Here is a 12,983-nt window from a genome sequence, read left to right on the forward strand (position 1 = left end):
TTTTACAACGTAGTAGATGTAGTAGGCCCCTAATGACCCACATCTATGGTGCTTATAGCAACTGATAACGCCAGTCGAATCGGGTGGCTTGGCTCTGTTAGCTCTGTTATTTATTTGGGTTGTGTGAGGAACAAGGCAGAGTGTGTCCGGTGGGTGAAAAGGTGAAAGCTATTGATGACTACGCCCCGCCTGCAAATAAATGAGCTCATATGTTTTTGTAGGGATTTTTCGGGCGTTGTTGAGCCCCTCACAAACCTGTTGAAGGCTAAGGACAAATATGTTTGGTGCTCAGATTTCCAAAAAGCTTTTGAGAGTGTTAAAGCCTTAAAGCTTATTTGTAATGCCCCTGTTTTGGCTGCTCCACAGTGGGATAAACCTTTTAAAATGGGGGTAGATGCAAGTTATGTGGGCGCACGGGCAGTGTTGTTCCAGTCTGATGATTTGGGAGTGGATATAGGTTTCCTTCTGAGGAAATAAAGCAAACACCACCTGAGCTATTCAGTAATTGAAAAGGAAACACTAGCTTTAATTTGGGCTTTGCAATATTTTAATGTTTATGTTAGCTCTATGCCCGTGACGTTTTTTATGCCATTACACTTATAATAAGTTACTTTAATACATTTTGGTTTGTTATTACTAAGTTTGGTGTGCATCTCCCTTCTTTGTTCTGTTATGACAGGCCATAACAGAGACTAGTTCTTGCCTTGTCTATACGATCAGCAGCATAATCGCTTTGCTCTGATTTAATCGACATATCTACACAGAAATGTGCTCATAAGTTTCTTAGAAATACATCATTCAGCATGAAAAAAGCAAAAAAAATGACTAATCGGCTAAAGGAATCTTAGTCGACTAAGACCAAAAGAATCGATTGGTCGACTAATCAACTAAGAGGGGGCAACAGAGTGCAGTAAAGTAAGGATCAGCATCTGATCATTGGCTATTTTAGCCAATACCAGCCCATTAAAATATGCCCAGAACAGCCTTGATACAAATCAGTTCAGGACATCTCACTAGAGCACCAAATGTGGATTAATCCGCTGTCGAAAATAGTCCCCAATCAATGCACTATTTCCTGCAGAACCTGCCAAAATCAAAAATGAATGACTGAATAAATAAATGACTCGATAAATCAATGAATATGTCATTAAATGCAGCTAAAATAATTAAAAAAATAAATGGAGCCATTAAAGGGACTATTTGTAACTTTCAGAAATGCTTCTTAACAGCGACACCTGTGGCCGTGAAATCAACGAAAGTCAGCGTCGGGCTCGCGCTTGCTCGCTCTCAATATACCTGAATGAGCATCGCTCAAAACAGTGAGGCGACACACATCAGCTAAAACCACAATATCACTCTATATTTCAGCTGCTTGGCAGTAATGTTAGCTGACCAGACGAAGGTCTCTCCATGAACATGATTTAGATCTGATCCTAGTGTTGGCTTTTCCTGCCTAAGTGCAGACTGAAGCAGCGGCGCTCTGCAGCGTGTCTCCCTGCTCTCTCCTCCCGCAGCCGGAGAGCAGAGGAGACACCGGCACCCGGTCGGTAACGAGAGGGTAACGTTACTAGCTAAGGAGCTCCATCACTTCACAAGACACGGGAAACCTCTGTTGGTCTGGAGGAGCTGCAGCATTTTTTTTCTGCACAAACGTCCACTGTGCATTCACTAGATATTCTCAGAGCTAAACTAACTCTTCTGTAGTGTGGAGTGAGCGCGCGTTCACGTCTAGAGATGGAGCGAGCTGAGAACGCGCGCGCTCTCTGAGCGAAGGCAGGCAGGCAAAGTTGGAGAGGCAGCGGCCACACGCGAACGCGCATATGTGAGCGCGCATGTGTGACGACCCGCTACATTTATGCGCGTACAAAGTTACAAATAGTCCCTTTAATTAATTGCTAAAATGTGATATATGGTATTATTGCTGTTTTAATTTGCTTCTTTATTTATCTTTTTATGGATTCCCCTTTTTTTATTTACTCTTCCATTTCATTTTTCCCTTTTATTCATTTATGTATTTATTTAAAAATGTGTATTTCTTTATGTATTATTATTACATGTTGAGTGACAGTGCCCTCATTTGCATAATGAGGCAGAAATGCATAAAGAAATGTATGAAGAAAAGAATACAGAAAAAAATAAATTTGAGAAAATAAATAAGGGGTGAAATGCAAAGGGAAAATTGTGCATAAATAAATGCATACATTTGAAAAGAAATGCACAGTAATTAAAAAACAAATGCAAAGGTAAATTAAAAAATACTAAATAAAAGCAAAGGTAAAAATAAATACATTAATAAATAAAAGGGAAAAGAGTAAATAAATAAGGGAATTAATACAAAGATAAATTCAATTTGTCACATTTTATCAATTAATTCATGGCTAAATTTATTTTTTTTATTATTTTTGCAACATTTAATGACATATTTATTTATTTATTGAGTCATTTATTTATTTATTCATTTTTTTAAATTTTATTTTGGCAGGTTCTGTCCTCCATACAGAGCTGAGAGTTACAGACAGGATAGGGAAGTCAAAGTATTGAGAGACAGACTAAACATAGCTGACAGAGTAATACAAATATAGAATTTCTCCAGCTTTATCCTTTAAGTACATGTGTTATTAACAAATATATAGGAGTGAACATTTTGCAAAAAAAAATTAAGTTGACAATATTTCATAATTGACTGCTTCTTAAATGAAACATGTTGACATCATCACGAGAGTGGTGCATATACAGTATGCCATGCCAAACATTCACCCATAGACATTGATGGAGCTGCTGTGCTGGGCGCATAATTACACTTCAGTGTCTTGCTCAAGGACACTGACGCACTGTTAAGAGGAGATGGGAATCAAACCAATAGCTGCCATTATAACATATCATGTGGGAACTGGAGTCCAAATTCAGGAATGGTGGATGGTTGTGCTGGGGGGTCCATGGAGACGGCCTGGGGGGTTAACTGCTCCACCAGGCCCCTGAGTGGACTGAAACGTGATGAGGTTTTTATTTACAAGAGGGAGGAATAATCTGCCTCTCTTGTTGTGTCATGCCAGGCTGCAAATAATCCGTGTGTGTGTGTGTGTGTGTGTGTGTGTGTGTGTGTGTGTGTGTGTGTGTGTGTGTGTGTGTGTGTGTGTGTGTTTTCCCCCCAGAGCATGGAGGCTACAGATGTTCAGCCCCTCTCTCTCTAGCTCTCTCTCTCGTGAGGATAAGTGCAGACAGTGTGTAGCATCACACACACACACACGGACACATTCCTCTCCTGCAGCCTCGCGCGGCAGCGAGTCCGATGCCATGACCGCGGACGCATCCATCCTCTGCTGAGCACCATGCGCTGGAGGCTGCACAGCCCTGCTGGAAGGAACCGACTGAGAGGGGCTTTCAAGGGACTCACCTGTGGATTTGCGCCGTCAAGATGCCTTATTTGACCAAGCCTCTGATTTTTCTTCTATGTCTGGTTGTTACCGGTGAATGCCGTAAGCACGGCCACCGGGTGCGGAGATGGACCGGTACCGTGGAGACCCAAAAGCATGGCACGTAAGTGAAAAGAAATAGGGGATTTATAAATGCGTTGAGATGTGCAGATATCCAGCAGATAGAAATAATAATTTCAATTGAATTGTCATTATTCTAGTAGAATTAGAGTCTATGCAGTTGTGGGGCTCATGGATCACTTGTCATATCATTTTGAATTAACATTTTCCCGAATTACAAATAAAAAAATAACAAGCAATAGAAGGCTCATATTGAGCCAAATCTCCTGCTGATAATAAATATGCATTATGGAGTAGCCTATATACTGGGTGAAATGTTTTATTTAAAAGGTATATAAAGCCAAGTTTAAAATATAGTTACTTTCTTGACACCTTCTCTTAATTTTTCCCAGTATTATTTTAGTTGTAATGCTTTTCTGGTTTGGTAAAAAGCAACAGTGTGAACTTTGTGCACTGCAGGGATGAGGTGTGTCAGAAGTGGCTTTAATGCAGAATGATGACATCTTGTTAAAAGGCATGCAACAGTTTGTGTCTGTTAACAGTTAGAAACAAGATTGTTAACAAATATATTGATTAAGATATCATATAGAAGGAGTGGAAATCATAAAAATACTATAAAAAAATGTTCAAATGAGGCAAATTAAAACGGCATGGAGTGTATTTTAAATGGTTAATGGACTGCAGTGCTCTGCCAAACATTCACCCACACACACATTCATGGTGCTGAAGCTGCCTGCGAGACACTGACCTGTTCATCAGGTGCAAGCGGTGACCTCCAGGGCGCAAAAATGAGCCCAAAGCTGAAGTGTTCCAAACAGCTACAGTTCATTCAATGGCCATTTGAGGCTGGCTCCAAAAGGGAGTCAATCCCCACTGACCTCCGTGTTAAAATGCCCAACTTTACAGCAGAAATAAACATGTTTACAGTCTGGTTGGGGGGGGGATTTTTTATATAACTCATCCATTTAAATGATATTAAGGATTAAAGTTATGCATAATTAAGGGCGTGGCCGCTTTGAGTGACAAGTGGGTGCCGTCACAGGCTAGCCTAGCTCGGCTGTGTTTGTGGTGTTGGTGCCTTTTGAAGAATTTTTCATGCAAATATCGGAAAAATAATATGGCTTGCTGTGCAGTTTATAACAGACCATCTAAGAAATCTGTGCTCCAGTTTTTTCTAGTATTATTTTATTTATGCGTTAGCATTAATTAGCAGGTATCTGTGTCTGCGCTCACCAATTAATAGCACAGTTAACATGGTTACGGATGCACCTTGCTAACCAAGCCAGCTAGTGTGCGCTAGCTGGTAACTTAACATTTGTTACATGGATGTATTAAGAGAACTGGATACAGCGTTGGCCCCGTTCATTCCTATGAAAGTTTTTCAGTGGAGCATGAAGCCTAAATTGCTCCACTTGGGCACATGGAACATGCACAGTAGCGTCCGCTCAGTCACATGACTCGGTCACGGGTCCTAACGTCAAGCCATCATCATGGCTTGGCACTCCAGCCTCAGTCTGGGTCTCACTCACATGAACGGAGGAAGAGAAATAACTCTGGATTCAGCTATTAGTGCGTTTTATAACTTTTAGGACCTAATGATTTAAATAAGGACTATTAAGAGTGTTCATACTGGGGAGTTGATTCACCTAAAAAAAAATTATTGGCTAAGTTACAGACATCTCTTTCCCAATGTAAGTCCATGGGAAAACGTTTTTTTGGGCTCAATGGCATCAAATGACAGACACGGAAGTTGTAGTACCACCGTTTGGCCACTACGAAAGTTGGGATCAACGGCTGGCGCTCTTCCTGGGGGGCTTGGTCTGCGCTCACCATTCCTGGCTTGTTAGCTTAGCTCTTTGTACTAAAAGAAACTCTAATGAGTCGGCTGTTAATTTTTTTCCGGTACTTTACAAACAAGCCTGTTTTTTCGTTAGCCAGGATTAGCATCCCAAATAATATATCAGTTAACATGATTACGGATACCTGGCCCCACTGGGCCTTGCTCCTTCACAGCTCCACCCTCTCTGTCTCTCTCTCAAACACACTCACAGCAAGCACTGCAGGGCTCATTGTCCCAGTCCGAAGTCCAAAAGTCAAAATTTATTAAACTTGTTTTTATCTAACGAAATATTCTGCTTCAATCCATATTTGATGGCGTTTAGCCTTTCAAAAACAACATTTTTGTTGCGCGCAAAAAAACATCATAAAATATGATGAACAGACATCCAAAGCTTCATTTGAAATCATCAATAGAAGCTTCGGTACCTGGTGGCTTGGTCCGAGACTTTGTTTCCCGTTTACACAGCCATGGCTGTGTATGAACACCATCTTTTTTTTTTCAGTGCGCACACAGAATGGACAGAGGAGATATTAGCTGAATTTGACAAAAAGTGATTTCTTTTGTATTAGAATCGCAGCAGAGGCATGTAAACTTTTGTATAAAATAAGATCAAGTTTAAGTTGTCTTGGCAACATATCTTATGTTTGTCACACAATATTAGACTATTTATCATGCTATTAAAGAATTTATTTCATTATTTGGCATATTTAACAGACATTTAGGCCGTTGATAATTTAATTCACCGGACAACTACATGTTTTGCTGACAAAAGGTCAGCATTTGACAGTTTACGTAAACCCCACTAATATCCGCATTTACATGCAGCCGTGCATACTCTAATTAACGTAACTGGTGGTGGACTTGGGTTGGTTTGTGTACAATGCACAGAGCTGTCCGTAAACAGGAAAGAGACAGTGTGTCGCAAACTGCCGTAAAACCCCCAGACTCATATTCTGAATGTGGTGTAGGCTATACATGTCCAAAGCAACCCGTTCTCACTCCCAACTCGTCAAATACCGCCGTTTGGTCAGCGCCCCTTGGCATTGGAGACCGACTACGTACCTTTATATCAATAGCATGAGAGTCGGGCTGTCCCTGGTCCGTCAAACAGTAACGCAAGAGGGGTACCCAGTGCGTCGGTCTCCGATGCCAAGGGACGCTGACCAACCGGCTGTATTTGACGAGTTGGGAGTGAGAATGCGTTGTCCAAAGAATGCTCCTAAAACCTGATATCAGCATATCCCACATGTCTTATTTAGGAAATGCTCCTTTCAGAATAAGGCCTAATTCAGGATAGAATTTGGAATATTGTGGAATATTGGTATGCATGCGAACGTAGTCAGTGACTCACTCAGAGGAACCCTAACCATATAACCCCAAGTTATTCACTATTCTAGACATTAAGTTTAAAGATTTATTTAGAAAAAATAGGAATTACAGAGTGTGGTGCACAAATGTGCTGTATTCCATCATATAAAACCCCAAATGGATTTGAGGGCAGGGAGGGCACTACATTTATCTCTCCCTTCTGCTCGCTGCCGGAGAAAACACAAACGCATATCTGTCTGTTATAGCTAAGGCAGGGCTGCGCCATGTCAAGCCCTTCTGTCCTCAGAGGTGATCTAACACAACATGCGGTCTAAACAGCTCCACCAGCATCACTGTCACACACACACACACACACACACCACTGCCAATTATCACAGCACGACACTCCATTCAACCAAGGACACTAATACAATTTTAGGAGTGGAATGTCTGCAGTCAGGGTGACTGCTTTGCTTGAACACACGGTTGATCTCAACATTTCTAAAATATATTAGCATTTTTTTCTCCCATAATATGATGATTAGTTTCTGTGTGAGCTTTCAGCTGCTGACGTTTTCTGTGTGGTGCTTTGGAGCTTTGGAATGCAGATGTGATGAGAAGAGAGAAAGGCTTTTACTTTGGTCTCTATACACTAGAGCATCGAAGGTGAGGAGAAAAACAGGCTGTAAATAAATGATCAATTCATGCTGTTCTTTTTCTCAGTTGTCACAGCAGATTGAATCAGTATTCTCCGCTGTTGCTGCGTTGCTTTTTATCTCTTCAAAACAAAAAACCCAGTCTATCAGTTGCCTTCCCTCTGACCATGAATGTCATCTTCCTCCAGCTCCTTGGCAAAGAAGCCTCCAGATGTGACCAAGTCTCGCAAAACAAAGACGGAGCATCTGCTCAAAGTAGACGATCATGACTTCACCATGAGGCCAGCATTTGGAGGTAGGTGTGGAATGATCTCCTGTCATTTTTACATATGATTTCCCTGTTGTATACACACAAAGTGCCCACTTACTAGCTTTTTAGAGAGCTTTTAACCACATCTCATCTCCTTTATTGCTTAAGGCTGGCCCACACTAAAACATTTTTCTTAACAGATGTGTAAAATGTGAGAGAGCCCACACACGACATGTTCTGTTTAATTGAACAGTTTTCTTCCTATAGTGTGTGGAGAGCAACAATTTGGCCAAAACAGCACACCACACACTAACAGATTCATTCATCATCAACAATCCCCACTTTAAAAAAAAACAGAAATCTTGCAAAATGTCTTGCGATCAAACGTGACTTTATTGTAACAAACATGGCAGAGGACGGGCAGGAAGAATTAGCAACGTTTTTGCACTACTTTGTACTCAAAATTCTTGAAGAAAAAAGACAAATAATGGATGAACTCATGGAGACACGTTAAATAAATAAACACAAATCAACAAGTTGCTCCTCCATTTCTGAGCTCCATCTTACTACTACTTTATGCTTCGCCCTAATATAGATATTTAGTTGACCTGAGTGTACGTGACCTGTCCTCCCTCAAGCTTGAAAAACCTATTGCATGTCAGCACTTCTGTCTGCCCTCATGTCTCATATTGACTGGTCTTTCGTGTTCGGTCTGATGTGTAGGGCTCTTTGATGTTACACCAATTTAAAGTAGCCATCCCTCTCCTGGAATCATCTCAAAGCATGAAGCATCTTCAACCAACACCTGTTGTGACTGCAAATAACAGACATGTTTTTTTCTTCTGCTTTGTTCTGCTGGATAAGAAAAACTAGATCTAAAGCTTTTTTTTTTCCCAGGCTGACAATGTCAGCATCTCTTCTGGGTTTTTAAGATGAATTTCTCAGTGCCGTAGATGCTCAACCGTTAACAAGTTGTTCCCTAAGTTATTAAACATCCCAACTGGTGTTGTTCTGTGTGCCATCTAAAGACAGCAGTTCACAAGATGTTTCATACTCTTGTGTTCATGTTGCGTGTCTTGATGTTTCATGGCATGAGTTCAAATTAGAGGTATTTTATCATTGAAATGCTTCAGAGAGTAGCTCAAGGCTAGCTCTTTGTTGATATGCTCAGAAGTGTGTCTCTTTTTAGCAATCACATGAAACTTGCAGGATTACTCAAAACTCGACCAAGCTTTCATGAAGATATTTGGATACCAAGATACGCCCGCGTCCCTGAAACCAGGCAAGAAAGGAATCTTCTTCTGACTCGTCTTTCTCTGAAGCCGTACCTTGTTGGCAGCAGAAGATGTAACTGTCATTAAGTGAGTTCGCTTCTCCCCTGTTAGAGCAATTGTTACTTCAGAGAAAGGCAGAGAGTGTAGCAGGAGGTCACAGTGGACATGGGACTAAAAATAGCCCAGGTACATGCACAAAGTCCCAGCAGAGGATACACGGCTCTAGTCGCATTAGTATAAAGAGTCTCATACTCCATCCTGTTTCCCTAGAAAGGGCTGCCCCCTCCAGATGTGTTTAAACCAGCAGCTTTTTTTTATATCGAATAATACTTTAACATGGTTTTTCCACCAAAACAGATCAGTAAGCCACTGGCTAAGCCCCATCACAATGAAAGAGGCTGAAAATTGAAAATGCGCTCACTCCACACTGCAGAAGAGTTAGTTTAGCTCTGAGAATATCTAGTGAATGTACAGTGGACGTTTGTGCAGAAATAACTGCTGCAGCTCCTCCAGACCAACAGAGGTTTCTCGTGTCTTGGGAAGTAACGGGGCTCCGCAGAGAGAAACGTTATCGTCTCGTTACCGACCGGTTGCCGGTGTCTTCCTGCTCTCTCCGGCTGCGGGCGGAGGGAGACGAGTTTCTCGCTGTGGAGCCCCGCTGCTGAAGCCTGCGCTGAGGCAGGAGAAGCAAACACAGTATCAGCATTGATTCATGGAGAGACCTTCGTCTGATCAGCTAACATTACTGCCAAGCAGCTGAAATATAGAGTGATATTGTGCTTTTAGCTGACGTGTGTCGCCTCACTGTTTTGAGCAATGCTCGTTCATGTCCATTTAGAGCGAGCACAAGCACGAGCCCAACGCTGACTTTCGTTGATTTCACGGCCACAGGTGTCGCTGTTAAGAAGCATTTCTGAAAGTTACAAATAGTCCCTTTAATCACATGATTGTCCATAGTTAATCGTGATTAATCACACATGTACCTTAAAATGTACCTTAAAGTGAGATTTGTCAAGTATTTAATACTCTTATCAACATGGGAGTGGACAAATATGCTGCTTTATGCAAATGTATGTATATATTTATTATTGTAAACCTATGAACAACACAAAACAACAACAGATATTGTCCAGAAACCCTCACAGGTACTGCATTTAGCATAAAACAATATGCTCCAATCATAACATGGCAAACTGCAGCCCAACAGGCAACAACAGCTGTCAGTGTGTCAGTGTGCTGACTTGACTATGACTTGCCCCAAACTGCATGTGATTATCATAAAGTGGGCATGTCTGTAAAGGGGAGACTCGTGGGTACCCATAGAACCCATTTACATTCACTGATCTGGAGGTCAAAGGTCAAGGGACCCCTTTGAAATGGACATGACAGTTTTTCCTCCCCAAAATGTAGTTTGGAGCGTTATTTAACCGCCTTCACAACAAGCTAGTATGACATTGTTGGTAGCGATGGAGTCATCAGGTTGTCTAGTTTCATATGATACCTTTTGGACCAACTGAGCCCGCTACAACCTTAGAAACTGCAAGTTGTGTTAAAGGGACTGTTTGTAACTTTTTAAGCGTATAAATCTACCGGGTCGGGATCCCATGCGCGCCCGCATATGCGCACTCGCGTGTTGCTGGAGTCTCTGCTCCTCTCCCTGCTCGCCTTCACTCACACAGCGTGCGCTGTCTCGCTCCACCTCTAGACGTGAACGCGCGCTCACTCCACACTGCAGAAGAGTTAGTTTAGCTCTGAGAATATCTAGTGAATGTTCAGTGGACGTTTGTGTAGAAATAACTGCTGCAGCTCCTCCAGACCAACAGAGGTTTCCCGTGTCTTGTGAAGTGACGGGGCTCCGCAGAGAGAAACGTTATCGTCTCCGACCGGGTGCCTTTGTCTCCCAGTGGGCGCAGTCGGGAGGTGATAACGTTTCTTTTCCTGCTTCAGCCCCGGAGGCTGAGGCAGGAAAAGCCAACACTAGGATCAGCATTGATTCATGGAGAGACCTTCGTCTGGTCAGCTAACATTACTGCCAAGCAGCTGAAATATAGAGTGATATTGTGCTTTTAGCTGACGTGCTCACTGTTTTGACCGATGCTCGTTCATGTCTACTTAGAGCGAGCAAGCGCGAGCCCGACGCTGAATTTCGTTGACTTAATGACCACAGGTTTTGCTGTTAACAAGACATTCTGAAAGTTACAAATAGTCCCTTTAATGGGTTAAAGAAATTAGTGGTGTTAAAATGAGTTTGCATTAATGCGTTATCACATTAACCTTGACAGCCCTATGAACAGGTGAGTTGTACAGTTGTCATGAACAGGGAAATTAGCTATAGAAACCAAAACTGTGTTTTGTACCAGGCTGTAAACATGTTTATTTCTGCTGTGAAGTTGGGCATTTTAACATGGAGGTCTATGGGGATTGACTCGCCGTTCGATGAACTGCAGTTTTACATATTTACATAGTTGTACACATATACATCCAAACAGAAAGATGAAAAAGTCAGATGTGGCATGTCTTTCAGTGGATATGGGGGGGGGTGAGTGTAGCTAACGTGTGGGGTGTATTATTGCTCTTAATCCTCGGTAAAATAACACATTAAGCTTGTTGTTAATCCTCCGTGCTGAAGGGAAAGAGAGAGAGAAAGCCCATCGGCCAGATCATTTGATGTATGGGCTTGGAGCGAGTCATGTTATGATCTGTTAACTGTATACCAAAGCCACTGTGTGCTTTTCAGAAAATGTGGTGGCTTAGCAGTGTTGCGGATTTACTGGAGGTCACAAAGCCAGGTGGGGTTGCTCCACCCAGCCCTCACTGCTGGATTCAATGGAAGTAGGTCTGTCTTAGGGCTGAGAGACAATCAATGACTCAGAGTGTGTCAAGCCCACAAACTCTGGCGGTTTTAAACCTTGCAGTGAGTACCTTCTTTCAAATGACCTAAAAGTAACGTTCATATGGATCAGATGACTATGGCCCTATTGTAACCATACAAGTGCAAAGCGGTTGGTCTTCGGCTGGACTATAGACAATATAAGAGTTGTAAACCTAAACATACCAAATGTGTCCCAGTTTATTGTTGCAGTGTATGTGAATAACATCAGCTGACAGGAAGTAAACATGAACCCAAGCTGTTGCTTAGCAATGCAATTCTGTTGAAATGGTCTATACTGTAGTTCAGGAGCCGGTCGCACAGAGCACCTTAAGTATAATTCTTACAGCTTACACTCTCCTTAGCTGAGAAACTTACTTAAGAGTGTAGCACAGAATTCCTTAAAAGGTTTCCTTAGTTAAGGAAACACGTTAAGGTATTTGCTGCATTGAAATATATTCTACAGCTGTAAAATTCGACAGTTTCCATGGGGACCGTTTGCTTGTAACTGCCACGCCATTGTGCTACAACATTGGTTATTTTATTTCAGGCTGTTGTCATACAACGTCCGTAGCCATACCTACGAAACGTAAATACACTATGATTTGTACACAAAATCAATTTGTATGTAATACACGTAATTGTAAACAAGGAAGTATAAAGAGCTGCGAACGGAGGCTTCAAAACGGCAGTCAACGAACCAATGGGTGATGTCACTGTGACTACGTCCACTTCTTATAAACAGTCCATGTTGTAGACATAAGGTATTAAAGTCATGTTTGCGGGCCGGCTCGCCCCCTAAATGGCAGCGTTTTGAGGGTGATGTCTCGGTGAACCGCCTCTACGCCAGTGCCCGTCTTCAAGCCCGTGCATAATGCAGCCTCCGGTCAAATCTATAGTGTAAAATCAATTGCTCATCATTAAGCGTATCCATTGGGTTCTCCCGGTTGCGGGAAACTCCTCTCGGGATGCATTCATTTTCTTTATTTATCGCCATAAAGTCAGCCATGTTGCAGTTAAGAGAGAGTGAGAGGTATTTTTCTTTACTTTCGTTGCTAAGGTCTTTTTTGTAGGTAGGTAGGTAGGTCGGTAGGTAGGTAGTCAGGCAGGAAGGTAGGTAGGTAGGTAGGTAGGTAGGTAGGTAGGCAGGCAGGAAGGTAGGTAGGTAGGTAGCTAGGCAGGAAGGTAGGTAGGTAGGTAGGTAGGTAGGCAGGCAGGAAGGTAGGTAGGTAGGTAGGTAGGTAGGTAGGTAGGTAGGTAGGCAGGAAGGTAGGTAGGTAGGTAGGCAGGTA

The 12,983-nt window shown here is 42.2% G+C and overlaps 1 protein-coding gene across 1 annotated transcript in view; it reads left to right on the forward strand.

Moving 5' to 3' along the window:
- Nucleotides 1-3,176: 3,176 nt before the first annotated feature.
- The window catches only part of gabrr2a (gamma-aminobutyric acid type A receptor subunit rho2a), a 95,007-nt gene continuing 85,200 nt past the window's right edge, over nucleotides 3,177-12,983 (forward strand). Inside the window, 2 exon segments of the mRNA XM_037747184.1 lie at nucleotides 3,177-3,537; nucleotides 7,487-7,593. Of these exon segments, the coding sequence (XP_037603112.1) occupies nucleotides 3,416-3,537; nucleotides 7,487-7,593 (229 nt within the window). The 5' untranslated portion in view covers nucleotides 3,177-3,415.

The sequence above is a fragment of the Sebastes umbrosus genome, chromosome 16 (assembly GCF_015220745.1).
Source record: "Sebastes umbrosus isolate fSebUmb1 chromosome 16, fSebUmb1.pri, whole genome shotgun sequence".
NCBI lineage: Eukaryota > Metazoa > Chordata > Actinopteri > Perciformes > Sebastidae > Sebastes > Sebastes umbrosus.